The sequence below is a fragment of the Pogoniulus pusillus genome, chromosome 13, assembly GCF_015220805.1.
Source record: "Pogoniulus pusillus isolate bPogPus1 chromosome 13, bPogPus1.pri, whole genome shotgun sequence".
NCBI lineage: Eukaryota > Metazoa > Chordata > Aves > Piciformes > Lybiidae > Pogoniulus > Pogoniulus pusillus.
The window spans coordinates 20,557,052-20,582,539 of record NC_087276.1 but is presented as its reverse complement, the minus strand read 5'-3'; the positions used below and the strand labels follow the sequence as shown (position 1 = coordinate 20,582,539).

Sequence of the window (25,488 nt, the reverse complement as noted above, 5' to 3'; positions counted from 1 at the left end):
GCACCTCCTGCCTGCCATTCCCAGGGCAGGCAGCACCTCCCTGGCCTCCCCCACAGGAACCAGCAGGGCTCCCCACCAGGGGGGCTGGATCAGTCTCCCCCGACCCCTCCAAGGTTAACGCTGGGGACTTGAGCTTCTAAAAAACCAAGTACAAACTTTATTTTGTTTCTTTACAAAGGCACGAGCCTCTTTTTTTTTTTTTCCACTTTCTTAACAAAATAGAATAGCTTCTCAATCAACACAAAGACCTGAAAATCGTAAAAAAAATACAAAACGAAATAAAGGGAAAGGAACCGAGAAACAGCTGCGGCTGGAGGCGGGGAACCTACCCAGTACCACCCAGGCTCTACACACCACTGGCCTAAAACCCTACAGCCGGGTGGGGGGCAGCAGGGGAGAGGTGAGGAGGTGGGTGTGGGGGGAGGGGGGGGCGCGCACACAGAATGGGACCCCCCACACCCCACCCCACCCCACCCACCCCGGGCCAGACCCAAGCGACACAATCAGGAAAAGCTCTTTGGAGTTGACGGACCCTGCGAACCGGATTAAGTGCTTAAAGGAGGAGGAGGGGGAAAATGGGACGGGGGAGACAGGGGTGTAAAAATCAGTCCCCAAAACACCATCCCCATGCTGAAGAGGTGGGTGGTGAAAATGCCAGGGCGGGTGGCATGTGCCAACCCCCCTGCCGTGCTCCGGTGGCATAATCCCAGGATTCGGACTCTGCAAAGGTTTTTTTCCCTGCCCCACAAAGGCTGTGGGAGCTGTGGTGGGGCTGGTTATACCCCAAGGGTGGGGGTCCCTGTCCCACCTCTGCTGCCATGTCACTTGGTGTCTGCCCCCTGCTTAAACCCCAACATTTAATTAAAACAAAACAACAAAACAACACAAAAGAGGAGGAAAAGACAAATTAAGATCCCAACTGAAGGCCCTGTCCTAGGGGGCTGCCATCGGGAGTATGGGGGCTGCTGCTGGCCTGGCAGGACTCCCCGTGGGTTAGCGGGGGGTGCTGATGAGATGGGGGACTCCCCCACCCCTAACACCACCCTGCTGTGCCCCGCCCCCCCCCTTGAGAGCTGAAGGGTGACCTTTGCCTGCTTCTGGCGCTCTGCTTTACAGTATTGGAGAAAGGTCATAAAAGAGACCCAAATCGCGTTGTATTTTGTAAAAATTTCAGCATATTCTCTGACGTTTCCCTCCCTCCCCCCACCCTGCTCCCCGCCCCAGCTGCTGGCCGGGGGGTGTCAGGGCAGCTCCCTGTCCCCCGAGGGCTCTTCTTTGCTCTGGTCCATGGAGTCACTGTCGTTGCCCTCGGTGTCGGAGGCGGTGTCGGAGGCGGAGGGCTCGGGGCAGGCCCGCGCAGGCGTCACGATGACCGCACGTCTCTGCTCCTCTTCCTGCAGCTGCTTCTCCTGCGTCCCCTCGATGTGTTGGATCGCCTGCCGAGGGCAGCCACCGGCCATCAGCACGTCACGCCCCCAGCTCCGACCCTCCCAAAGCCTCCCTCTGCCACTGTCCTCTCCGGTCTCCCCCTTACCTGAACGATGGTGTCCAGGTTTTGCCGGGACGTGGAGACTGTGTTGATGACTGAGGACGGGCCCATGGTGACCACGGTGACGTGATGGGAGGGAGGCGGCGCTGGAACGATCACGGTGGGGTGGTGGGTGGGTGCTGGGGGAGCATGTGATGGCAGGAGCTGGGGAAGAGAAGCAAACCCCCACCTTGGTGAGCAGCGGCAGTCGGCAGAGAATCAGGCTTGTCTGTAGAGCCCAGAGTACTTTGAGAGCCCATAAAAGCTGAAGCAGCAGCCTGGCTGCTCCAGCTCTCCCATGCCAAGCAGACACAAGAGGACACCAGCTGAAAGCTGCTGGCACCTTAGCTTCAGCACAGCAGAACGTGAAGGCGTCGCACATCCCACAAAGGACAAGATTTGGGCTTTGAAGGTGGCAGAGGGCAGCGCCAGCGCTCCCAACACCCCAACCTGCAGGCCTGGGAACGTGCCGCACCCCTCAGAGATTCCCGAGGAAAGAGCGGATGGGAAGAGCTGCCCAAGCAGGAGGCTACAGAGAGTTCACCTAAAAATAGTCTAAACTTCCCCGGGAGGTGGCCGGCAGGGACCCTGCGGGGACACAGCTCTGCAGAAGCCAAGGGAGGCCGGAAGCTGTTTGCCTCCCTCCCTCGGAAGTTCCCCAGGCCAGCACGGCCCTGGGCTGAGCTGGGAGCAGTAGCAAGTAAGGACAGAGTGTGGGCACCACACTTCTCCTCACTGCACCAGGTTGGAGTAAGGCTTCCCAACACTGCTGCAAACATGACTGTGCCAAGGGAAAAGGCTAAAGGCTCCTGTCTACACAGACCTGCCACGTCTACCTGTGCCAGCTCATCTGCTCCCCTTTTTCACTCTGGCAGGTGGCAGAGAACAGTTTAGGGACCCCAAAACTCAGTGGAGGACATACAGTCAGAGGTGAAGCCCAAAAGACGGGGTTAGTCTCCACCTGTTCCAGCATGGGAAGCATCAGCCACTGGCAGTGGTGATGTTGTGACTGCTGGAATCACCTGCAGATGGGACATATGTCCATCCATCTCCCAAGGACAAGTAAATGTGTTCACCGGGAGCCAGAACAGAACACAGCTCACCCGAGTGGGGGGTGCTCTCCACTCATGCCCGTTGTGGAGAGCTCAGCAGGGTGAGACACAGCACCATGGAGAGAGAATGAGTTGGATGTGGCCACATCCAGCACCTGCTGGCATAGCCTGGGAAGTGAGGGGCTTGCTGTGCCAAGCTGAATCCTGCCTGCCAGAAAATTACCTTCCCCATACAAAGACCTTGGCATCAGGGAACAGAGCCACTCAGAAGCCATATAATCTCACCCAAAACATGGGGTGCCTGCCAGTGCACCCCCCCAGAGTGCTGAAGGAGGCTGTATGCCTATCCTTTCCAAACTCCCAAGGGTGAGAGCTCAGCTGGCACATCACTGTCCACCCAGCCAGCCCATGGGAGGTGCCATGCACACCACAGAGCCACCCTGACCCCTGTATTTTGCTGCTTGAGGGATGGGAGACTACTGGGCAGCCCCCACGGGTGGGCCATGTCCAGGATGGGCTGGGACAGCACCAGCACACTCACCTGGGTTCGGATCTGCTGCTCACGCTCTAGCTTCTCCTGGTGCAGCAACCTCACCTGCTCCTGCTGCTGCTGGAGCTGCACTTGCTGAGCAATGACCTTCAGCTTCTCAGGGTACATGTGGGCCTCCAGAGAGCGAACCTGATGGCCGAGAAAGTCCTGACCTCAACAGAGAGCCCAGCTGGCTCCTGGAGTGGCCCCCCTGACACCTAGTCGTGGGCTGTCCTCCTCCGTGGGGCAGACGCAGTGGAGCCAAGGGTCCGTGGCCAAGTGTGGGGGTGAAGGTGGGCAGAGCAGACGGCTGGTGCCCCTCAGCAGTGCTGGTGTCCCCGGGGGATCCCCACTAGAGGGCGACCCTGCCCCGTGTATGGCCAGCTCCACGCAGCAGCGCTGCAGCAGGATCCGGCCCGGGGCGGGGGGGTGCTCACCTGCTCCTCCAGCATCATGCGGACCGAGCGCTCCTTGTCCAGCTGCTGTCGGAGCTCGATCATCTCCCGGCGCAGATCCTCAGCCTTCTCGTCCTCCCAGATGTCCGGCGAGCCAATCCCCTCATCCTTGTCCTCTGCTCGTCGCCGTTTTGGGGAGGAGCCGCTGAACTCCTGCCACGAGGACGTGATGTTAGGGAACAAGGATCAGATCTGATGCTCTCCCCACCATCTGGATCACATCTGGGTGATGCCACCCCCTCAGTCGCCCCCCGACACAGCTTCCTACAGGGAAGGGGCTCCCTAGGGATGCAGGCAGCACAGGCTGTCAACATCTGGGGACAGACAGGCTCTAGTGTCCCACATCTGACCACCGTTCTGGTCCTCACCCCACCAAGCATTGTGCAAACTCACTTCTCACATCATGACACCCAGGACAGTTCAGCTGGGCCAGCCCAGCCCTGACACCCCAAATGGAAAACAGGAATCCTGCCTTGTCAGGAGGGTATGAACATCTCCAGCTCAAGGAGTTCTACACTCTGACGCCAAGAGACAGCAATGACATGCCCTCCCCAGGCAACCAGGACTGTCCCAACCCTTGCTGTCCCAGAACTACCTGGATGAACCGCTTGAGCTGAGTGTTCTGTTGCAGTAGCCGAGTCTTCTCCTGCTCCAGGGAGAAGATGTACTCAGCCGTCTGCTGGAGGATGGCTGCCTGTGGGAGAGCCGGGATAGGCATGAGGCCGGAGAGATCCCTATGTTCTCCCCAATCTCCACCCCTGCCAGGTCCCTGCTCAGGAGGTAGCAGCACCATTTCTCACCCAGCCGTGGTGTCCCCATCTGAGACCTGCTCCTCCAGCAGGTTCCCCCAGGATTTCTACCATGGCGAAACTCCAGTTCTCCCATCTTGGGAACCTGACTGGCTGCCAAGCACCATCTCCTCAACCCAGTTGCCTCTTCAGCAGGGCCAGCTCATCAGCTGGGCACACACACCACCCTGCTCCCAAGCTGCTGGGTGCTAGTACACATGCACAACCTGTCCCAGGACACCAGGTTTGTGATGCACACCCACTCCCACCAGGAAGCCTCCTCAGTACAGATCTCCATCACTGAACTAACATATGCAAACATTCTTGACTGCTCCCACAGCCCTCTCCTGCCCATCGTTGAGACCATGTGCAGGTCACCATCCACACCCTGCATCACCACAGCCCCAGTGACCTGCTCACCTTGCTGAGCTTCTCCCCATCCGTGTGTGGGATGAGGGTTTTCAGAGACTGGAAGCCAGCATTGATGCTCTGCATCCGCCGTCTCTCGTTGCTGTTGGCAATTTCCCTCCGTATTCGCCGCTCCTGGTCCCGTTGAGTCTCAGGAGTCAATGGGATGTTGGCCAAGCTGTGGGAGAGGCATGGGATTAAGAAGGAGTAGGTTGCACTCCTGCCACCAGCTCACCCCCACCGTGTCCCCACCCTTGCTTTAAAATGACTATGCCAAAGGGATGGGGAATGCAAGAGGGCATGATGGCTGCGGGGCTGGCGAGCACAGAAGTGGGTGGGGTTTTCCAGCCCTGGATCCAAAGCTCCAGGGGATGCACTGACCAAACAGTGGCCTCCACAGCAGCCTCCCAGTTCTGCCAGGCTTGAACATGGGCTGCTCAATGCCAGCACCAAGCTGCAGCAAGGAGAGCAGAGGGTACAGCAGGGTTCAGCAGGGACCCCTAGGCAGGCAAGGGAGGCTGCAAGCCAGTCGGCTGGGTCCCTATGGGGCCAGCCAGCGTGTGTGGCCCCGGGAAGGCAGCTCCCTCCCTCCCACCCTGCTGATGGCTTCCAGATGACAGCTCCCAGCAGAAAAGCCCCCGTCCCACCCCAAGCCACAGCTCCTGCCTTGCTTCCTGCCACTGCCTCCTCACCCCCCACACCCTCACCCCACAGATGGGCTGGGAAATGCCTCCCAGAGCTGACAACATAAGTGGGGACGGCAGTGGGGAGGGCTCTCTACAGCCAAGACAGCCAAGACCAATATCTCAGGTCCAGGGCACTGGCTCCATAAGCAAAGCCCACCACTCCCCACTTCTCTTCCCCAGATGGCCCAGAGTGACCATATCTCAGCAAGCATTTTGGGACCACAGGGCTGGTTAGGCCACCAGGCAGTGACCAGCACTGGGAATTAATAAGCCAAGTGCCAGAATGCCAAACGAAGGCCACTGCCACACCACCAGCCACGTCACCTCCCTGCTGCTGCCAGCAGCAGTTCTCACTGGGATGCAGGTGAGCACCCAGAGACTGCCAGCCAGGCCACCAGCAGTGCCAGAGATACAGCGAGGCACCGAAGACTAAACACCAGGGCCGGGCTGCAGCACGAGGCGAGATAAGACAGGCTGCAGCCTCCCACCCAGGTGCCCAGCAGCTCTGGGACAGGGAGATGGGACCATCCCGCCCTGCATCATGCCAGTGCCAGGCAGGAAAGTAAAGCCTGGCATCCTGCCTTCCCAGAGAATCCATGGAGCTTTGGGAACTCAGGGGTCTAAGTGGCAAACCAAGCCCTGTTCTTGTCCCACACAGTGCCTGGAGCCTCCCAAGACACCCGACACCTGTTGTGACCAGGGAATGCACCCTGTCCCAAGGGAGTGGGAAAGGATCCCAACTGATCCCAGAGGGATGGGGAAGGATCCTGGCTCATCCCAGAGGGATGCAAAGGATCCCTGCTCATTCTAGAGCTGCTGTATTTCTATCTTTTGATCCCAGTGCATCCCAGGGAGATGGAAAAGGATCCTAACTCGTTCCAAAGGGATGCAGAAGGATGCCAGCACATCTCTGGGGGACAAGGAAATAGCTCACCCCAAGTGGATGGGGAATGATCCCAGCGCTTCCCTGGGAAATGGTAAAGGACCCCTGGGCTGATCTGGGGAATAGGGAAGGATCCTAGCTCATCTCAAGGGGATGTAGAAGGATGCAAGCTCATCCTAGAGCTATGTAGATGGATCCCAGAGAGACAAGGAAGGATCCCATCTCAGCCCACAGGGACAGAAGACATTTGTCTCCAGCTGCCAAGGCAGCATTCCAGTGCAGGCTGGTGCTGTGCACCAAGTGCACACTGCACTGGATTTCTCCTGTGCAGCTCCCAGCTGGTGTCCTGGGGCATACAGAGCTGGGATGAGTGCCCTGGGGGAAAGTATGGAGCTGGGATAGGTGCCTGGCAATCTGCCCTAACTCACAGGGAGCAGCCAGCTGCCTGCTGCAGAATGGTGCCACAGGGCTCCTGTCTGGTGGTGGCCATCACACCCCTCCCTGCTCCTGCCAAAAAACACCCCAAACTGGTCCCCAGACATGCCAAACCCCAGTGGGTCTTGGGGATGGGCAGGGTCTGTCCCTTGTCTCCCAGCAGTGAAAGTTGGTGGGGCTGGGAGATGGCCAGAGCACTGCTCAAAGGCGCTGAACCACTGCTGGTGGGCATGCAAAGGGAATGGGATAGAGAGAGCTGGGAGCAGGCAGCACGGAAGTGGTTTCTTAAATACCAGGGAAAGAGGAAGAGGCTGCTTCCTCGCCGGCAGACCTCCTGCAACCTGCCCCAGCTGCTCTTCCTGGGAAGAGACCAGAGAAATGACAGTGAAATATGGAAAGGGGGAAAAGAACCTGGATTCAGATGCTGGCCAGAAATAGGGCAAGACAGAGACAAGGGCAATGAGTAGCACCCACCAGAGCCCTGTCACAGGAAGAAACCCCTGAAGTGCTGGTGCCATAAGATTTGAGTTAGATAAGTAGAATCTGGTCCTTCCTGCCTCAGTGGAGCATCAGCTCCAAGCATGGTCCAGTGGGGACCTCACAGCCACCCAGACCTCGAGGGAAACAAATTCACAGGGATGTCAGATCTGGCCTGAGGAGGAGGCTTGGCAGGCCCATGGCAGATGCCTTATTCTACCCACAACTCATGCTGTGGTTCACACTGGTGGGCAGTGGCAGCACAGCCATACATGCAGATGCCACTTGCTACCCATGTTTGCAGGCAGCATGTCCTCAAGTTCTTTGAAATCATAGGCAGCGTGTCCCCAAGTTCACAAGAAGAGCATCCCCACACCTGCACAGAAAGTATCCACAAGCTTGCATGAAGGGCATCCCTGAGCTCACTAAGCTTGCAGGCTGGCCTCAAGGGCAAGTGCGTCCCGGAGTATCCCAAGCTTGTAGACAGGACCTTCTCCAGCACCCCAAGCTTGCAGATAAGGGCACCCCTGAGCCCAGACAGGTTATCCTCAGGTCTGCAGGCCAGATGTCCCCAGCTCCGGGAGCTTGCAGGCAGGGTGACCTCTTAAGTTCATAGGAAGGGTGATCCCCAGCACGCCAAGCTCAGAGGCAGGGTGTCCCTGAGCTTCAGGCAGAGCATGCTGGAGCTCAAGGTGACGGAAAGGCAGTGAGGGTCCCCCAGAGCTCTGCCCCACACTGCAGCTCCCTAGCCATGGGCAAGATGGCCACATGTCCCTGCCCTAGGTGCTGGCTTTCCCACCCAGGCCGCAGGCCTAGATCCACCTGCAGTGATTAACACGAGGGACCCCGGTGATGGCATCCCACTGCCCTGGGTCCCTGTCCCGCCATGGCACAGCCGCTCCCGCTGGGGACAGTCCCCGCACGCTGTCGGGACGCAGCCTCTGCCGCAGGTGAGCCGGTGGAGCAGGGCCGGGGGTACCCGATGGGGCGCAGGGGCCGGGGGCTGCCCCGCACGTGAGGTGGGGCCTGGCTGCCAGGGGCTGCCCCACGGCGGAGGTGAGCCCCGAGGGGTTGTGACCGCCCCACGGGGACTCCAGGGCCCGGGATCACCCCGCGGGGCCCCAAGCGCAGCAAAGCCTGGTCACCGAGGCCGGCCCCGCGGCCGGGAGCTTCCCGGGCCGCTCCTCCGGGCCCGCAGCGGCGGCAGCCGCCCCGCGTGGTCTCGGGGGGGCCCCCACGCGTGTTTGGGCCCGCCCGCCAGGCCCGCAGCAGCGCCGGGGCCCCAGCGACAGCCCCGCTCAGGGCGCGGGTGTATGGGGGGGGGAGCGGCTACCCCCCACCGTGATCGTTCGGTGCTGCTCCCTCCGCAGCGTCCCCGGGCTTTGTGCCGCCGCCTTCCCGCACTACATGTCCCGGCAGCCCCGGCCGCGACCCGCCTCCTCCGGGAGGGCTGCAGAGTCACGGCCAGGCCCAGCAGTAAACACACACCCCACCTCACACACCCCGCCGGACCCCCCTCATCCCTTTAACCCCCCCCACCCCCAAACACCCCTCAGACCCCCCAGAGCCTGGGGGACAGCGGCGAGGGCCACCCCCGTCCCGTCTCGTCCCGCCCCAGCCCCGGCTGCCCGCCCGGCCCCATGTGCGCGGTCGGGACCACGTGCGGGCGGCGGGGCTGCGGCGGCCGCGCTGCGCTTCCCCCCCCAAGCCCCCCAGTTCGCCCCCCCGTCAATGCACCCCCCAATAAACACCCCCAAACCTCCGGGGCTCAGTGCTCCCCGCGCCCAGGCGGGCTCCCCGCCGGCCTCCCCCCGCGTCCCCACCTGCAGAGCCCGCCGATGACCTCCTTCTCGGATTTCCTGAAGTGCTGCAGCGACGGCACCTTCTGCGCCGGCACCATGAAGTACTCCATGCCGGGGGGGGGAGGCCCGGCTCCGGCCCTGGCTCCGGCTCCGGCTCCGGCCCCTGCCCCGGCTCCGGCTCCAGCGGCCTGTGCCTGCGGCTCAAGGCGGGAAACAGCTGGTGCGAGCGCGGCTCCCGCCCGCCGCCTCCCCCCGCCCGCCCGCCCGCCCCGGCGGCGCCGCCCCCGCCAGCCACCGGCCGGTAAACAAAGGGCGGCGGGGAGCGGGAGAGGGGCGAGACCGACCCGCCCCGTGGGGCCACGGCGACAGGGCTGGGGTTTGGGGGGGCCTGTCCCGTCCCCATCCCGTCCTGTTCCTATTCCACCCTGCCCTACCGTATCCCATCACATCCTATCTTGCCCTATCGCATCCTGACCTGTCTTATCCCGGTGCCTTCCTATCCTATCTTACCCCGTCCCCATCCAATTCTGTCTTACCTATCCTGACCTGTTCTGTCCCCATCTTTCCCTACCCCATCCTATCCTGTCTTATCCTACCTTACCCTATGCCATCCTGACCTGTCCCCATCACATCCTGTCCCATCCTGTCCTACCCTGCCTTGTCTCCATCCCATCATGGCCTGTCCCCATCCCACCTCCTCCCATGCTACCCTATTCCATCCTATCATATTAATTCTGATCTGTCTCTGTCCCTGTCCCAACCTATGCCATCCTGGCCTCTCCCTATCCCACCTCATCCCATTTTGCCCTATACCATCCTGCCATGTCCCATCCTACACTATCCAATCACAACTTATCCTATCCTGTGTTATCCTACCTCATCCCTATCCCATCCTATCCTGACCTGTCCCATCCTCATTCCATCCTACCTCATCCCATCCTGCCCTAGCCTCATCCTATGCTATCCTGTTCTAATATGTCTTGTCCTAATCCCATCTGCCTCTGTTCCCATCTGATCCTACTCTACCCTACTTATCCTATCTCATCCCATCCCATCCTATCCTACCATGTCCTCACCCCATTCTATCTGGCTGTTCCTGTCCTTCATCCTATTCCACCCTGTCCTTACCTGTCTTTCCCCCATCCCATTCTGCCCTAGCCTTATCCCATCCTATCCTTACCTGTCCTGTTTCTATCCCATCCCACCTCATCCCATCCTTAACCCCACTCTAGCCTATTCTAGCCTAGTCCATCCTATCCTGCTCTGACCTGTCTTGTCCCTATCCCATCCCTTTCAGCCCTGTCCTATCCCATCCTATCATGACCTGTTTTCTCCCTATTCTATTGTATCCTATCCTCATCCCACCCTACATCATCCCACCACACCCTGCCATAGCCATAGCCCACTCTACCCTATATCCTATCCCATTCCATCCTGACCTGTCATGTCTCCATCACATCTTACCCTATCATATTCCATCTCATCCTGTCCTGTCCCTATCTTACCCCATTCCATCCTGTCCAGACTCATCTGATCCTGTCCCATTCTGGCCCCTTCCCAGGTCTCCAGGGGCTGACAAAGAGGGGTTCTGGGAGTTGAGAGGAGGCTTTGGAGGCTGGTGGGTGGGCTGGCAGGGGCCATGTGGCTCATAGGAGCCTCGAGGTTCAGAGGGCTGGCTGCATGACACTGGGGGCTGACAGGGGGTCACAGGGCTGACAGGAGCCATGCAGGATCTGAGGTACAGCCCCCTCCCAGCCCAACACACCACACACCACCACCCTGGCATTGTCTTCTCGGAGCCAGGGCCAGCTGAGGACACCACAGCAGGGATCCAATGAGCCACCGAAGGCATGTGGGGGTCCTGGTGCTGGCCTGTCATCCTGGGTGGCCAGGACTCAGCCTTGCAGAGTGCATGGGGCCTGTGTGTGTGTGTGTGGTGTTGTATCCTGTGACCCATCCTCTCCCGAGACCCCAGACCAACCCTCTGGCAGCTGGTCAGACAGGTTCTGCCTGTCCTCAGCCTGAGGGCCCTTGCCCGCCTCTCCACAGAGGTCCTCGCTGCCAGGGGGTTGCTGCCCCATGATGTTACCCCATGGCATGCCCTCCCTGCTGTGTTCCCCCTAGTTCATCCCAGCTGGTCAGGCAGCTGGCAGGATCCCCAAACCCGTTCCTGTGTGTGACAGGGCTCAGGGATGTCCCTGGGGTGGACTGGGCTGGGGACAGCAAGGTGACTCTTGAAGGGAAGCCAGGCTGGGGACACCAAGCCACCCTGCCATTGCCACATGTCACCGTCCCCGCTGAGGCCACCTCTCCCAGGCGCAGTTCAGCCTGTTTCCATGCGGGGGGGTGAAGCAGAGATATTGGGGTTCACTCCCCTTCCATTATGGGGGAGGTGGGAATCAAAAAACAAACGCAAAAAAATCCCAACAACAACAACGACGAAGGGAATAAAGGCTGAAAAGGTGGTGGTAACCCTCGCCCTGAGGCACTGCTGGGACACCCCTCCACAAAAACAAATCACGGGTGGAAGGGTGATGTCAGCCACCGCGTGGGTCAGCGCTGTCCCCGCCTTCGTGTCCTCCCTCATTGTGGCTGTTTGGGTCACAGCAGCCGCACTTCCTCCCCACACCAACTTTCTCCACGCGTGGGGCGTGCCTCGGCCACCCGCGTGGGCCACTGTCCCCCCCCACCCTCGGCAGGCCCCGGGGAGGGAGTCCCTTGTCTGTTTCCACCCCCCGCCGGTGCGGGCTGTAGCATCCGGGCCGGCCTCGCCACATCCTGCCGCCGGAAGGAGCCGCGGCCCCGGGACAACCCCCCCGCCCCCCCGGGTGACGTCATACGGAGGCCCCCCCGCCAGGCGTGACGCCAGCCACGCGGTGTGACGTCACGCTGCTCATAACGGGAGGAGGGTGTCCCCCCCGCACACCCCGTTGCGACACCACCCCACCCCCGTCGCGGTGCATTGGGCGGGGGGCACCGCTCCGGTGGGTGTTCCCCCTCTTCTTCCGCTGCTCCCGGGGCTCCCCGCCCCGCCACGTCCCTGGGGGGACACGCGGACACACCCGCGGGACACACACAGACACTGCGGGGGGTGCCTAGACACACCCGGCAGGGCACAAGGACACACCCGGGTGGGAGAAACACGGACGCATAAGCGGGGGGGGGTTCACGGACACCCTGGGGAGCGACACGAACACACGGAGAGGGTACACAGGGACGCACCCAGGAGGCTTAAAGGCACACACCAAGGGGGTACATCGTGGGGGGCGAGGATAGACGCACTGAGGGGGGTGACTGGGACACGGATATAGCGTGGGGGGGGGGTGTCTCGGCTCTGCCGCAGCGCCGGGGTGACCTTGCGCAGGGAGGGGGGGGATGTCCCTGCGTGTCCCCCCCGGGGCGGGGCTCCCCCCTCCCCCCAGTGCCCCCCGGTGCCCCCCGCGGCGGGGAGGGGCCGACCCCGGCCCCCGCCCAGCTCCCGCCCGCAGCCGGGGCCGGGCCGGTCGGTGCGGGGCGGCCATAAATCACGGCGGGCAGAGCCCCCGCCCCGCCGCCGCCGCCGCCCGGGGGACCGGGGAGGGAGGGGAGGGGGGGCCGAGCCCCGCCGCCAGCCCCTGCAGATGTGGCGGAGCGGCCCGGCGGCCCGGCTGCGGGGGGGCCCGCTCCGCCAAGCCCCGCTCCCCGCCTCGCTCGCCTCCCGCCGGCGCTGAGCCCCCGCCGCAGGTACGATCGCGCACCGGAGACCGACGCTTTGTCGCGCCGCCGCGCCCGCGGGAGCTGTAGATGGGGAACAGGGGGGACAGGAAGAGAAAGAGGATGATGCTGCTGCCTCTACCGCGGACCCCACCACCAGGAAGCCCCTTCCCCACCCCAGTGGGGACCTCCGGGAACCCGCCTCGGGAATGCGGGGGGGAACTTGGCGCGGCACCTGCAGCCCCCCACGCCGTGGGGAGCGACTTGTGGGGAGACCGAGATGCGGCCCCCCGGCAGCCTCAGGGCACCGGTGGCGGAGGGAGTGATTGAGGAGGGGGGGCGGCGGGAGCGCGGAGCTCCGCGGGTGGCGGGGGCGTGCAGAGAGGGGACCCCCCCCGCAGTGCGCGGCAGGGGTCTGGGGGTGGCCGTCACCCGCTGCTCCCCCCGCACCCGGGGCGGGTGTGCTGACCTTGGTCATGGGGCGGGGGCTGCGGCGGGGACAATCTCGGTGGCTCTGCCCGCTGTGGTCACCCCCGGGGGGTCTCCCAGCATTGTCGAGGACGAAGGGGGTGGCATGGCAGCATTATCTAGGTGGTGACACCTCGGAGCCACTGGTTCCCCCCCGGGTCCCCATCACGGAGGGCAGTTTGTCCCCTGGCCTCACGGGACTGACGTTTGGGATGGCCGAGCCCCGTCGCCGGGGGGCGGGGGGGGGGAGGCGGTTTGGGAGGCCCAGCTAGGGTAACCCTCTTCCCGGGGTGCCAGCAGCAGGGGCCAAGGGCTACTGCAAATTCTCCCCAATGTCTCCTAGCTCTGCTGCAGGGTTCGTCCTCACAAATCCCCCTCCAAGTGGCACCACCCATTCCCCATGCCTTTGTGTCACCCTGCTGTGACCAGAGCCCCCGGGCCGGGGTCCCTGTGTCCCCCCCAAAGGCTCTGATCCACAAGGGTGACTTGGGGACCAGCCCTGCTCCTGTTCCCACGTCATTTGGCCATGTCCCCAGGCAGAGGTGGCATGGTGTGTATTGTCGGTGACAATGCTGTGGAGCTTGCACTCCGGGGAGGGGGCAGGTCTCAGCCCCCCACCAGGGTCCCCACAGCTGCCACGCCTGCGGGAAGGGGAGACCATGGTGCCAGCCTCAGCTCGCAGACCAAGGGACAGAGCCATGACCACTCCTGGGGACACCTTCAGGGACACCATTGGCCTGCGTGGCATAGGTTGGTAGGTGCTAGGGGTGAATGGGGACATGCTGAAGTCACACCAGCAGTCCCCGCTGGGGACTGATGGGCTCCAGTGAAGAGTGGCAGTGCCAGCACAGTCTACAGTGGGACAAGATGGGATGGTGGGTCCCACAGTAGCCTGTGTCCTGTCAGTGGCCGTGGGGACAATGACCCAAGCAGCGGTTGCAGTGCAGGGCTGGATCCTGCCACCTCCCTCCCACCGCCCCGGCGCGAGGGGCTCCCGGGACTGCCTGACTTTGGCAGTGGTGCCAGCCTGCCGCTGCCAGCCATGCCACCGCAGCAGGGGGGCCAAACCCTGCCAAGTGCCCACAGAGCTGGCAGCACTCCTGGCTTACCAGGCCCTGGGGTCATCATCCCTTCTCAGAACCTGGCACTGGCCCTCCTTGACACTGCCATCCCCTGTGCCCACCATGCCACCGGGAAGTCTCTGCCCCGTGGCCCCCCTGTGCTCATGCTATTCCTGGCAGGTTTTGTGCTGCAGCTGGGGCCATAGGGACACACACACAACACCCCAGCCATGCCAGCAGCAGGGTGGCCTGGAGACCTGGCACTACATCAGCTGCACTGGGGTCACCCTGGGTGTCCCTGCCATGCTGGCTAGCTGGGCAGTGTGGGCACCTGGGTGGACCCCAGCCTTGCTGGTGGAGCCAGGGGAGCTGCCCCTACACCCGGGCTTCGTCCCAGCCGCCCCTGCCTGGCCTGGGAAGCCCCTGGGCCCAGTGCAGTGCCAGACTGGTTTGAACTGGCGAGGCAAGGGGGGGCCTTGCTGGGCGGCCAGAGGGGAAGCTGGGTCGGGGCTGGGCTGGCAGCGCCTGGCGCGGGCAAAAGAGGCCTTATGGTGTGTGTAGGGGGGGAAGCAGGCGGGGGCGGGCAGGGGCCTTGAGCGGGGGCCGCAGGTGCTGGGGCGTCTGGCCAACGCCGCGGGGCTGGTCCCCGTCTCCATCCCGGAGGGGCCCCCATGACATCCTGGCCCCCAGCATGGCCGGTTCCCAGGAGTGCCGGCAGCGGGGGCCGCGTGGTTTGGCAGCCGCATGTCCGCCCGCCCGCGGCCGCGCTGTGAGCCCTGGCGTCAGCAGCTGGAGGCCCCTTTCCCACTCGCCACGCCCGTGGATGTCCACCAGCCCCTGCCCGGCACAGCCCACCGCAACACCCCCACTCCAAACATGTACCCTTAGGACATGGGGGGCACGGCCAAAACAGTGGGACCAGCCTTGATGCCGTACTTGACATGCTTGTGGGACCCTCATCTCGGGGGGGCTGCAGGACCCTGACCCGTGTCCTTGTTTGGGGTGCTGCTGAGACATCCCAGCTACGGGGTCCTGTCGCACATTCATCTGCCTGCCCTTGAGCTGTGCCACCAGGCTGTGGGGTTCTGCCCCACATCTGCCTGCCCTTGAGCTGTGCCACCAGGCTGTGGGGTTCTGCCCCACATCTGCCTGCCCTTGAGCTGTGCCACCAGGCTGTGGGGTCTCACCTCATGTCCATATGTTTGTCCCCAAGCTGTGCCACCAACTGTGAGGCATGAGGGGTGGCTGAAGCCCAAGAACCATGCGAGGCTTAGGGTGGGGACCCTGTGCTGTGGGGCAGAGTGAGGACACCCTGGAGGGCAGAGACCCTGCTGCAGGGCGGGCTCCACAGCTATGAGATGAGGCGGAGGTTGAAGCAGGCCCCATGGCTATGGGGGCACTCAGGGTGATGCCCCCCCCTGCAGTGCAGGGAAGCCTGCTATGGGGCTCCTCCCACCATGGTGGCTTGGGACAGGAGGCCCCCATGGGGTCAGCCCCACAGCACTACTGCCGTGGTGGGGTGCAGGTGGGGGGTCCCCTGCCCCACCAGCCGGGCCCCCGTCCCCCGCGGCTCCTCCGCATTCCTCAGCGTCTGAGCCGGGCTGGACCCCCGCCAGCGCAGGGGGGCCCCGCCAGCAGGGCAGGGCGGGGGCTGGCCCCCCGGGGCGGGGTGGGGTGGCTGTAGCGATGGGGGGAGAGGCCCTGCTGCCACGTGTGCTTGGGTGCTCTGTGCCCCCCAACACGGCCCCTTGGCTGCCCCTACCCTGCCCTGGGCAATGCGGGTGGCCAGGATTGGCGGGGCACAGCCAGGGGATGCTCAGCGGTGGCATGGATCGGGTTTGGGTGCTCACTGCTGCACTGAGCAGCCCGTTCTCGGCCACCCGCAGGATATGTGTGGCAGGGTGGGGATAACATAGGGTGGGTTGCCACTGCAGAGCGGATGGTGGCATGGTGGAGGGGAGGTCGAGATTCCCTGCTATGCCCTATGAGTCTTGCAGGCAGCAGCCCTGCAGTGCCGTGCCACACCTCATGTCATGCACTGCCATGCCATAAAATGCCATGCCATGAAATGCCATGCCACACCGCCCCGTGCCGTGTGGCCGACAGCCCCTGCCCGGCCCCGGCTGCCAGCAGCGTTGGCCGGCGGGGAAGGGGCCCCGGCAGGGGAGGAAGCTCGGCCGCCTCCGGAGCTGGGGACAGCGGGCTCAGCCGCCCGGGTCACCGCCGGGCTGGTGGCCGCCACCGCCCTCCTCTGCCGCTGGGAAAGGGCTCGCAGGGGCAGGCCCGTGGGGATGGGCAGACACAGAGGGGCAGAACGGGGCCGCCGCCACTCCAGGGCCTTGTGTGCCCCCGGGAGATTTGGCAATCGGCAGCGAGGTTTGGTGACCAGCCAAGCGACTGTGTTGGCCTCGGGGGTTGGTGACACATAGAGAACACGCTGGGGACACGAGGGGCCACGGAAGATTGGGGGGGGGGGGGGGGAGCTGGTGCCATGCCCTGCCCTTTGCTCGCTGCGGGAGGGGGCCGCAGCAGGGTTGCCAGAAGCGACGGCACTGTCCTGGTGCCAGCATCGCGGCAGCTGCTCAGCCTCCAGCCCGGTGCAGAGACGGGCACTGCCACGGGGCCAGGCTGGGGCTATGCTTTGTGTGCCACCAGTGCCCCCATCCCCACGGTAACCCCCACCGTGTCCCCCACAGCGCCAGCCCTGGCACCATGCATTCGCTGGAGGAGCCTCTGGACCTCAAGCTGAGCATCTCCAAGCTGCGAGCCACCCGTGAGAAGAGAGGTGTCCCTGGTCCCCGTCCCCGCAGTACCCTGCGCCCAGATACCCCGCCGGCCGGGGATAGCCGACGGGGTAGCTGTGGGGGTCACCGGTCAGTGCCAGCCTCGTCGTCCCCTGGGCTCCTGGCACGCTCGAAACTGGTGGAGCCACGGGACAGGCGCTTGGCTGCTATGCCAGTGGTGGACCTTAGCCTCTCACCCCGCTCGGGTGGGGAGTCTCCATCTGGCAGTGTCTCACTGTCCCCTGAGCGCCAGGGCAGCGGGGACCTGCCCGGCCCCCTCACACCCCATGTAAGTATGGCTGTGGGCCCCCACCCTGGGGTGTCCCCAGGCATGGGGTCAGTGCTCCTGACCTTGGTAGCGTGCCCGGTGCTGCGGGTGACACGGTCCTTGCCATATGTACATGCACCCTGGGGTCAATGTCTTGTCGGGGCCCCCCATTTGTGATCCCTCTCCCCAGTAGCATCCCCAGAGTGGTTTCTGAGGGGAATATGGGAGACTTGGGGGGGACTCTGAGGTGTTGTGGGATCTGTAAGTGCCTATGGTGGGTGGAAGGCTACAGGGTATAGTGGAGTTGTCTATGGAGGGTCTCTGTGGGCCTGTATTAGATTCTGGGATCTCTAAGGGGCAGTGGGAGGCCATGGGGGTCTCTGGAGGACAATGGGGTCCTCTGGGGGGGTTGTGGGGGACATTGGGGGTCTCTGGGGCATAGTGATGGTATCTGTGGGGCTATGCAGCACTGTGAGGGGTTCCTGGGAAACAATAGTCTCTTTGGTTCTAGGGTCTTTGTGGGTGCAGTGGGGATCTCTAGAGGGGCTGTTGAGTGGTCTCTGGGGGGAAATAGGCAGACTAAGGATGGCATTGGGGGTGTCTTAGGGTCTTGGAGGGTTCTGGCATCTCTGGGGCAATGGGAGGCTGTGAGGGGGAGTGGAGGTCTTCTAGAGGGAGTGAGGGAGGTCTCTGGAGCATTGGAAGTCTTTGGGATTCTCCTCCAGCTTGGCCCCATGCCTCACCACCCCCACCTCTGGGCTCTGCTCCAGGATTTCCAGTCCTTGCGCTACATCGATGGTCTCCCCAGCTCCTTCCAGTTCTTCCTGCCTCTGGGGGCAGGAGGGGCCCTGCACCTGCCTCCCACTGCCTTCCTGCCCCCCAGCAAGGAGAAACGCCTGCCCCCTGAGCTGCCCCTGCCCAAGCAGCTCGTCTGCCGCTGGTCCAAGGTCAGTGGTGAGCGTTAGAGGACAGTGGGGGGTCTAGGGGGCTGATACGGAGCTTGAGGGCGTCATGATATACTTTATGGGGCTGGGGGTGGCAATAACTTGGGGCACATAGGGGCATTCTGAGGCTGGGGAGGAGACATGGGCTAGAAAGCCGTGACAGAGCTCAGTGGTGGTTTTGTGGGGCATGTGGGGCCAGGGATGGCCAAGCAGGGCCAGCTTAGAGCTGGGGAGGCTGTGCAGCATTGCTGGGGGGGGGGGAGTTGTCCAGAGGGCCGTTTCCACCTCTCCAGCAATTTGTGCTGCTGTGTGTAGAGTAGGGGTGGGGAGCTGGGGGAGTGATGAGAAGAAGGAGCTGGCCCTGGTGGGCATCCCAGCAAGCTCGCCAGGCCTCCCTCCTCACTTCAGCCTCCTGCCCACAGTGCAACCAGTTCTTCGACCTCCTACAAGACCTGGTGGACCATGTCAACGACTTCCATGTCAAACCTGAGAAGGACGTGGGGTACTGCTGTCATTGGGAGGGCTGCGCCCGCCACGGCAGAGGCTTCAATGCTAGGTGGGCTGAAGGGGGTCTCCAGGAACTGTGTGGGGGTTCCAGGGTCCCTGGGGGGCTGCCTGAAGTCACTGTGGGAAGACAGGAGCCCAGCACTGGGGGCTGCATAGGGAGGAAGTCTCCAGAAAGGCAGCATTTCAACATGGAGTGCGAGGTCCTGGGTTTCTGGATAACCTGAATGCCTCTGTACCCACACCCTGTAGCCACAGTGCAGGGACAAGACAATGCTGTGGGGGCCAGGGCTACCCCCCTGTGACATTGCTCAAACCCTGGCAGGTACAAGATGCTGATCCACATCCGGACGCACACCAACGAGAAGCCACATCGCTGCCCAACCTGCAACAAGAGCTTCTCCCGCCTGGAGAACCTGAAAATCCACAACCGCTCGCACACAGGTCAGTGCCGGCCAGGGGAGTGGGGAGGCTCTTTTCGAGGGGGCACAAAGACACAAGGGACCGGGCAAAGCTGGCCGTGTCCCTTGCAGACCCAGCACTGTGCCATCCTGCAGGTGAGAAGCCCTACATCTGCCCCTACGAAGGTTGCAACAAGCGTTACTCCAACTCCAGCGACCGCTTCAAGCACACCCGCACCCACTACGTGGAGAAGCCCTACTCCTGCAAGATGCCAGGCTGCCACAAGCGCTACACTGACCCCAGCTCCCTCCGCAAGCACATCAAAGCCCATGGCCATTTTGTCTCCCCGGAGCACCCAGAGATGCTCAAGGTCCACCCGCCTCCCAAAACACCCCTGGGCTCAGCTGAGGTGCCCTATGTTAACGGGGCACAGCTTGTGATCCCCAACCCTGCTGCCCTCTTCGCTCCCCCAGGCTTGCCAGCATTGCCCATCCCTTTGGCACCAGCACCGCTTGACCTCAGCGCTTTGGGCTGCGGGGCTACAGGTGCCCTGCCTGGCCCCATCTTGCCCCTCAATGGCAGCCCCTTGAACTTGGCCAAGAGCCCACTGCTGCCCCCACCCTTCGCGACGGGGCTGGGGCTGCCTGTCATGTCGCTGCTGGCCGGCGGGGTTAAGGCCGAGGGGGAGAAGGGCAGCAGAGCTGAGGGGCGGCCACCCAAAGCGGGCAAGGGGTCAGAGAGCCGGGAGAGGGGTGAAAAGATGGAGCCAGGGCGGCCACGAGCACCTCCTGAGAGCCTGGCGTTGTTGCCAGGGGCTGTGCTTGACCTCTCTGCCGGGGTCAGCTCGAGGGGCAGCCCTGATGCTCTGCCGCCGGGCTGGGTGCTCATCCCCCCGGGCTCCCTGCTGCTCAAACCTGCCGCCGTCAATTGAGGGGCATGACGATGCCCGGGGCTGGCTGACGGCCCTGTGGGCAGATGGGGGGCCATTGGCCCCTCCTTCCCCTTCACAGCCCCCCATCCCTGGTGGGGCCTCACTCGTGCTTGTAAGCATCACGAAAGAAGAACGGACTCTTCTGAGAAAAGCAATAATCCCTCGGCGGCCGGAGCTGGCTGCGACCCTGTGCCGGTGCGGGCAGAGCTACGGGGGGTCCCCCTGCACCCACCAGCCTGGGCAGCTGGACATGCCGCTATTTATTTCTCAACCAGCCCTGTGCTCTGACAGGACCCCGCTTGGGTCCATCTCCTGCCACCAACTTGGTGTCTCCCTGCCCAAGGCCTTGGCACCACTGGTGCCAATATGGGAGAGCCACAGCCCCTGGCCTCCCACTGTAGGGTCAGCGTGGTGACAGCCTGGGGACCGGCTGCTCCCACAGCCCTGATCTGTGCCCAGCCGTGCTGTCCGATCCCACTTGACTGGCATGGCTGTGGGCAGTGCCACGGCCATGGCACCTCTGTGCTGGGCCCAGCTGGCTGGGCACACGCTGGCCTGGTGCCCACCCTTGTCCCCTCGCCGCCTCCCCGGCCCTCCTTATGACAAGGCACACGACTGCGTGTGCTGCTTGCCGTGCCGGCTCCACGCCGGGGCAGAGCCACCCTGTTTAGCTACGTTCATACCTAACCACGGACCGCAGGTGCTTGTGGGCAGTGGGCAGCACAGGCAGAGCTACAGGCATCATGTTGGCACTGTCTGGCATGACACCCACTCCTTGGGACAGGTCAGCCCCACTAGTGAGGCTCCCTGGTGAGCCGCCCCTGGGCCTTAGTGTAGTGTGGGGCAGGCCGGAAGCTGCCACAGTGCCAGGAGCAGGCAGCATGCCCAGCCTCAGTGTGGGCAGAGCTCTGAGCATCCTTTGGCACACACAGGGGGTCCCACGTTCCTCCTGCCACCAGGCAGGACCCCTGCCCACGGCTTGCTCCAAATCAAGGTAGGGGTCTCACTGATTGTCCCCCTCCCTGCTGGAAGGAGCCCTGGCTGCACATGCCCCGCGGGGAGCCGGTCTCCCTGCCTGGTGCTGGGGCATGGCAGCAGCCAGCTGGCACTGCCACTGCTCCCACATGGCTGCAGGCCATCGACCAGGCCGCCCCGGCCGGTGTACGGTGTACGTCTCCTTGCTCCTTCATCCGTTTGTTGTTGCACATTCCAGGACATCAGTATTTTAACGGTCTCCAAGTGCCTTTCTATCGTAGTTTCTGGGTTGTTTTTATTTTCCTCCTGTTGGGCTCCATCGCTGTTAGCGTAGCGTTTAAGGACTGCAGAAGTACGAGATAAGCTAACAACTATAACACTACGTTCCTCCAGAGGAGAGGAAGTTTATTAAGAAAACAATAAAGTGAAGTTGAAGTAAGTTCCTGTTTTAGTCCGTGGTGATGGCAGCAAGGAGCCTACAATGGGGCTAGAGCACTGCTGGAAGTGACAGCCTTGATCTTGGGGGCACAACTGGCTCTGCCCGGTGCTCCAATGTGTCTCCATACTGCAAGTGAAGCCCTGCCAGGAATGAGTAAAATGGGTGGGGATAGCCACAGTGTGTCCTCCCACAGCCCCTTGCCCCAAGCAACCCAGCAGCTCACCTACAGTGGAAGAAGTGTGATAGCAGAGAGCTCATGGTGCTTCCATGGTACAGAGCCAGAGGCATCCATGTGCTCAGGCCAATAGTGTCCAAACCACAAAATAGTGTCCAAGCCACAAAAATAGCTCCTGCAGCCTCCCCAGGTGCCATTTGAGCCCTGTCAGCCCTCCATGCCTCAGGGACACACCTTCTTTCCCAGCTGCCTCCCTTCTCTTCCCCCAGCCCTCTGCAGGGGTCAGCAGGCAGAGGAGGGCAAGTCCACTCTCTCACCCTGGGCACAGAACAGCCAAGCCAGGCATTGGATGTATTGGTATTTATTGGCTAGCTATAAGTTAAAGGAAAGGGAAATGGAGCAGGAGCAGCAGGAGTCACGTCTCAGCTTTCCGACCCTTCTCCTCCTTGGCCTGGATGCGAAGCTCCTCATCCAGCCGCTCCTTGGCTCTCACCACCTGTGGGACATGGGGATAGAGTGACGTACAGAGATGATGCTGCCCCGCCCCTGTCTCACCTGCCATGATGCTCAGGGCCTGCCCTTCCCAAATCCCAGGCAAGGGATGTTGCCAGGGCAGGGCTAGGGGCTAGCACAGCTTCCTCTTCCTCTCCTCCCTGTGCTCACCTTGGACTGCAGGTAGAAGGATCCTCCCACCGATTTGTCATTCACCTTGAACAAGTGGTCATAGTTCTGCCAAAGAGAAGCTTGCTGTCAGACTCATCTCCTCTGCCCTCTATGGCCCCAAATCTGAGCAACCTCCTGCTCCCCACAGAGGTGTGAGCAATGACAAGTGTGATTGTGGGGACATGGCTGGCTCTGCCTGAACCCCATGGAATCGGTTGAGTGCCTCCAGGGAGCCCATGCCCCATTCTCCAAGCAGCAAACATGGGAGTTGACACCAGCAAGCAGATAATACCCATGAGCTGCCACCATGCTCCTCCAGCTGGGGCATGGAAGCCTCAAATGGAGATTAACTTGGCCCAGAAGAGCACCCACAGTCTCTCCAGGGACCAGCTGTCACCCACATGCCAGGCAACAGCCATGAACAGTTCAGGGCCCTGCTGGCATTGTCTCTCCCCAGCTCTGACAGAGTCTTTACCTTCTGAATCTCCTCTGGGTTGAGATTTGAGACATTGAGGATCTGCTGAGCTTCCTGGAGACTGATGCCGGTGATCCTGGAGGCGGCAGCAGACTGGGGCCTCTCTGAGCGCCCTCGGGCATCGGCTGCTGCTCGGCTTGCTGCCCAAAGACATGGAAGGTGTGAGACCCCCCAGTACTGGGGTGGGGTACTCAGTACTGGGCACCCCGAGGCCTCAGGTGGACACTCATCAGCAAAACCTGTGAGCTCCAAGGTGCTCAGATCTCTTCCACCCTTCTGCCCGTCTCACACTGCCTCCATCCCACAGGGCTGCCCAGGTGATGTCCTTGGTGCTGGGGAGATGGCAGGAAGCAGGGGGCACCCATTTGCTGTCACTGGCCTCAACAAGCTGGGCTGCAGGCAACACTGGGGCTGACATGTCCTGAGGGATCACCCTGCTCTGCCCCTTGGGGCTGCTGGGATGTTTCAGAGCCCAGCAGTGGTGGTGGGTCCATACTCACATCTGGGGTGGCTACTGAGATCTCAGCCTAAGCCAAATTGCCATGGGGCTGGCACCAAAATGCGGGTGCTTACTGTCACCCTGCAACAAGGCTAGCAAGTTGGGCACAGCCCTGGGGGACTGGGAGCAGTGAGGTGTTCTGAGAAAGGGGTTGGGAAAAGTGGTGGCAATGCTGTACAGTGTCCAGGGAGCAGCACCCTGGGCCAAAGGTGACAGCTGAGCTCCTACCTGCTAACTCCTGACGCAGCGCCCGCATGAAGGCCCGCCCGACCACCTGGGCCCCCACCAAGATGATCTGTGCCAGGTACTTGGCCTGTGGGGACACCCTGCTGTCACTCTGGGTCCTGCTCCCCAGCTGAGGCCTTTGCCTGTCACTTCTTCTTGGACCTTGTGCAGTCCCAGTTCTCTACCTCCCCTGCTCTGTCCTGGCTCCCCCTGGCCCACGTCCTGCTGTGGTGCTGCCCAGTCCCAGACACAGCCCCTCTCCTCAGGCTGCATCTCCCCGGAACCAGCCGGCTCGTATCTGAGTCCCGTCCCCTCCCCAGTATCACCCTGTCTTCACAAGCCCTCCCCTCTGACTTAGAAGATGTCTGTGCCCCTCCAGGCCCTGTCTCCCTTCTCGAGTACTGTCCGTCCACTCTCAGGGCCTACTCAGTCCGGTGCTCCGCGCCGCCGGGCCACATCCCCCCTTTCCTGGACTCGTCCTTCCCCCCCGGGCGCTGCCCAGCTCAGTCTCCCGCGCTTCAGGCCCTGTCACGCTCCCCGAGCCCTGTCCGTCTGACCGTGGGTCACATCCCCCTCGAGCCCTGTCTCCCCGTCCGCTCTCACCATGTCCCCGCCGCCGGCTCCGCCCCCAGCGGTAACGAGGTCAAAGAGCGAAGGTCACGGCAGCCACTGAGCTGACGGCGGTGCAGGACGGAGCGGCCCTCCGCAGGGCGAGCAGCGCCTCCTGGCGGCCGTTACCGACCGGGAGGACCCGCCAAGTGCCGGCGGTGCTGCGCCGCGCATGCGCACAGGGCGCCAGACGGACGCAGGCCGCGGCCTGCCCTCGGCCTCAGGCCCCTTTGTTCCCCGCCCCGTCCCCGCTTCCCCAGTCCCGGGTTTTTCCTGCCCCGTCCAGAACCACGGCAGGAGATGGGGGTTGGTGCAGCGCTTTTAATAGCGGGGCCTGCCCGCAGCAACAGTGCTCCTGACGTTGCTGCCCGGCCCGGGGAGCGTCCCAGGTCCCGCCGCGTCTCCTCTCCGCCGGGCCGGACCGGACCCGCCGCGCTCCTTCCTTCTCTGCGTCCTCTCTGCCCGGCCGCCTGCAGGGGTCCGAGCGGCCCTCGGAGTGCCAGAGTGTGGCCTAGTCCTGCGGGAGGCCCGGTGGGGGTGAAAGGCAGGGTGCAACCAGCCCCAGGATGCTCACCTATCCGCTGCCCCTGGCACCTACCCACTCGTCCTCGTCCACCCCCTCGAAGGAGTCCTGGGGCAGTGGGTCGTCCCTGTTGCCCAGGCGGGCCACCATGGCGCTCAGGAGCTGCAGAGAGGCAGAGCAGAGCCACAGGGCCTGGGGAATCGCCCCCAGCTCAGATATCCAGCAACAGGATAGTCCGGGGTGCCCCAGCACCCACCTCCTCCTTCTTCTGCTCATCAGACTTCTCTGCCAGATAGACGGATGCAGGGACGAACTTCCGTGCCGGAGCCTCTTTTGGCGCCTCACTCACTGGGAGAGCAGCATTGCCATGAGGCAAGAGGCCTTTGTTCAGTGGCCGACACACGCTTGCTCCCGCACACACTGGACCCCGCGGGCCTGAAGCCCTCATTCAGCCCCTCCACACCTACCTGGTGTCATGTCTGCTGGGCGCAGGCTGGCTCGACGCTGCTTCCCATCCTCCCCGGCCAGCCAAGCACTGCTGCTGAGGGCCGGCTCCCACCAGACTCGAGTTGTCGGGTAGATGTCGTCCTGGAAATACTCCTTCTGTGGAGGTAAGGGATGCTCAGCAGGGTCCCCCACCTCCTCCGCCACCCCAAACTCGGTCAGGTGCCCATCACTTACCTTGACACGTGGCACATGGAAAGCCACTGGCTCAAGGGTGCTCTGGCCAAGGCGCAGTGCCCGGGCAAACTCCACCTCCCGCACCTCACACACCGTTTTGGGCAGGAATATGAAGCCCTGGTGGGGC

General features: G+C 62.8%; 4 protein-coding genes across 9 annotated transcripts in view; 1 reads left to right on the top strand and 3 right to left on the bottom strand.

Annotated features, from left to right (window-relative positions):
- Positions 1-134: 134 nt before the first annotated feature.
- On the bottom strand, positions 135-9,289 carry TFAP4 (transcription factor AP-4). 3 transcript variants are annotated; one of them, XM_064153404.1, is made up of 8 exons: positions 7,239-7,510; positions 7,058-7,123; positions 4,773-4,938; positions 4,160-4,258; positions 3,547-3,717; positions 3,122-3,259; positions 1,535-1,693; positions 135-1,436 (listed from the first exon to the last, which is right to left on the bottom strand). In XM_064153404.1, the coding sequence occupies exons 1-8, from the start codon at positions 7,280-7,282 to the stop codon at positions 1,242-1,244; spliced, it is 1,038 nt and encodes a 345-aa protein (XP_064009474.1). In that variant the 5' UTR covers positions 7,283-7,510; the 3' UTR covers positions 135-1,241. The 3 variants fall into 3 exon arrangements, with proteins under 3 accessions (XP_064009474.1, XP_064009475.1, XP_064009476.1); XM_064153405.1 differs by lacking the exons at positions 7,058-7,123; positions 7,239-7,510 and adding an exon at positions 9,065-9,289; XM_064153406.1 differs by lacking the exon at positions 7,058-7,123 and having other exon boundaries at positions 7,239-7,506.
- A 2,715-nt stretch (positions 9,290-12,004) lies between these two features.
- On the top strand, positions 12,005-21,511 carry GLIS2 (GLIS family zinc finger 2). Of its 3 annotated transcripts, none has more exons than XM_064153403.1 (6): positions 12,005-12,027; positions 16,962-17,337; positions 18,087-18,263; positions 18,683-18,816; positions 19,090-19,208; positions 19,322-21,511. In XM_064153403.1, exons 2-6 carry the CDS (start codon positions 16,978-16,980, stop codon positions 20,095-20,097), a joined length of 1,566 nt encoding a protein of 521 aa, XP_064009473.1. In that variant the 5' UTR covers positions 12,005-12,027; positions 16,962-16,977; the 3' UTR covers positions 20,098-21,511. The 3 variants fall into 3 exon arrangements, with proteins under 3 accessions (XP_064009473.1, XP_064009472.1, XP_064009471.1); XM_064153402.1 differs by lacking the exon at positions 12,005-12,027 and adding an exon at positions 12,534-12,766; XM_064153401.1 differs by lacking the exon at positions 12,005-12,027 and adding an exon at positions 13,734-13,954.
- Positions 21,512-22,031: 520 nt separating this feature from the next.
- Positions 22,032-24,325, bottom strand: PAM16 (presequence translocase associated motor 16). Of its 2 annotated transcripts, none has more exons than XM_064153399.1 (5): positions 24,152-24,325; positions 23,552-23,636; positions 22,825-22,964; positions 22,350-22,415; positions 22,032-22,182 (listed from the first exon to the last, which is right to left on the bottom strand). In XM_064153399.1, the coding sequence occupies exons 1-5, from the start codon at positions 24,152-24,154 to the stop codon at positions 22,102-22,104; spliced, it is 375 nt and encodes a 124-aa protein (XP_064009469.1). In that variant the 5' UTR covers positions 24,155-24,325; the 3' UTR covers positions 22,032-22,101. The 2 variants fall into 2 exon arrangements, with proteins under 2 accessions (XP_064009469.1, XP_064009470.1); XM_064153400.1 differs by lacking the exon at positions 24,152-24,325 and adding an exon at positions 23,975-23,993.
- Positions 24,326-24,463: 138 nt separating this feature from the next.
- Positions 24,464-25,488, bottom strand: part of CORO7 (coronin 7) — a 37,498-nt gene continuing 36,473 nt past the window's right edge. The window contains exons 24-28 of the mRNA XM_064153396.1: positions 25,362-25,478; positions 25,148-25,283; positions 24,937-25,028; positions 24,756-24,842; positions 24,464-24,674 (exon numbers count right to left, since the gene is read on the bottom strand). Of these exons, the coding sequence (XP_064009466.1) occupies positions 24,669-24,674; positions 24,756-24,842; positions 24,937-25,028; positions 25,148-25,283; positions 25,362-25,478 (438 nt within the window). The 3' untranslated portion in view covers positions 24,464-24,668. The remainder of the gene's footprint in view (positions 24,675-24,755; positions 24,843-24,936; positions 25,029-25,147; positions 25,284-25,361; positions 25,479-25,488) is intronic.

Coding starts and splice junctions, on each gene's coding strand:
- GLIS2 (XM_064153401.1), top strand. CDS start 13,752: ATGGTGTGTATTGTCGGTGACAATGCTGTGGAGCTTGCACTCCGGGGA. Junction 18,264..18,682: donor TCGTCTGCCGCTGGTCCAAG/GTCAGTGGTGAG, acceptor TCCTGCCCACAG/TGCAACCAGTTCTTCGACCT. Junction 18,817..19,089: donor GGCAGAGGCTTCAATGCTAG/GTGGGCTGAAGG, acceptor AAACCCTGGCAG/GTACAAGATGCTGATCCACA.
- PAM16 (XM_064153399.1), bottom strand. Junction 22,965..23,551: donor GCTGCGTCAGGAGTTAGCAG/GTAGGAGCTCAG, acceptor GTCTTTGGGCAG/CAAGCCGAGCAGCAGCCGAT. Junction 22,416..22,824: donor ACCCAGAGGAGATTCAGAAG/GTAAAGACTCTG, acceptor TCTCTTTGGCAG/AACTATGACCACTTGTTCAA.
- TFAP4 (XM_064153404.1), bottom strand. CDS start 7,282: ATGGCACCAGCACTTCAGGGGTTTCTTCCTGTGACAGGGCTCTG. Junction 7,124..7,238: donor CTTCCTGTGACAGGGCTCTG/GTGGGTGCTACT, acceptor GTCTCTTCCCAG/GAAGAGCAGCTGGGGCAGGT. Junction 1,437..1,534: donor ACCTGGACACCATCGTTCAG/GTAAGGGGGAGA, acceptor TGCCCTCGGCAG/GCGATCCAACACATCGAGGG.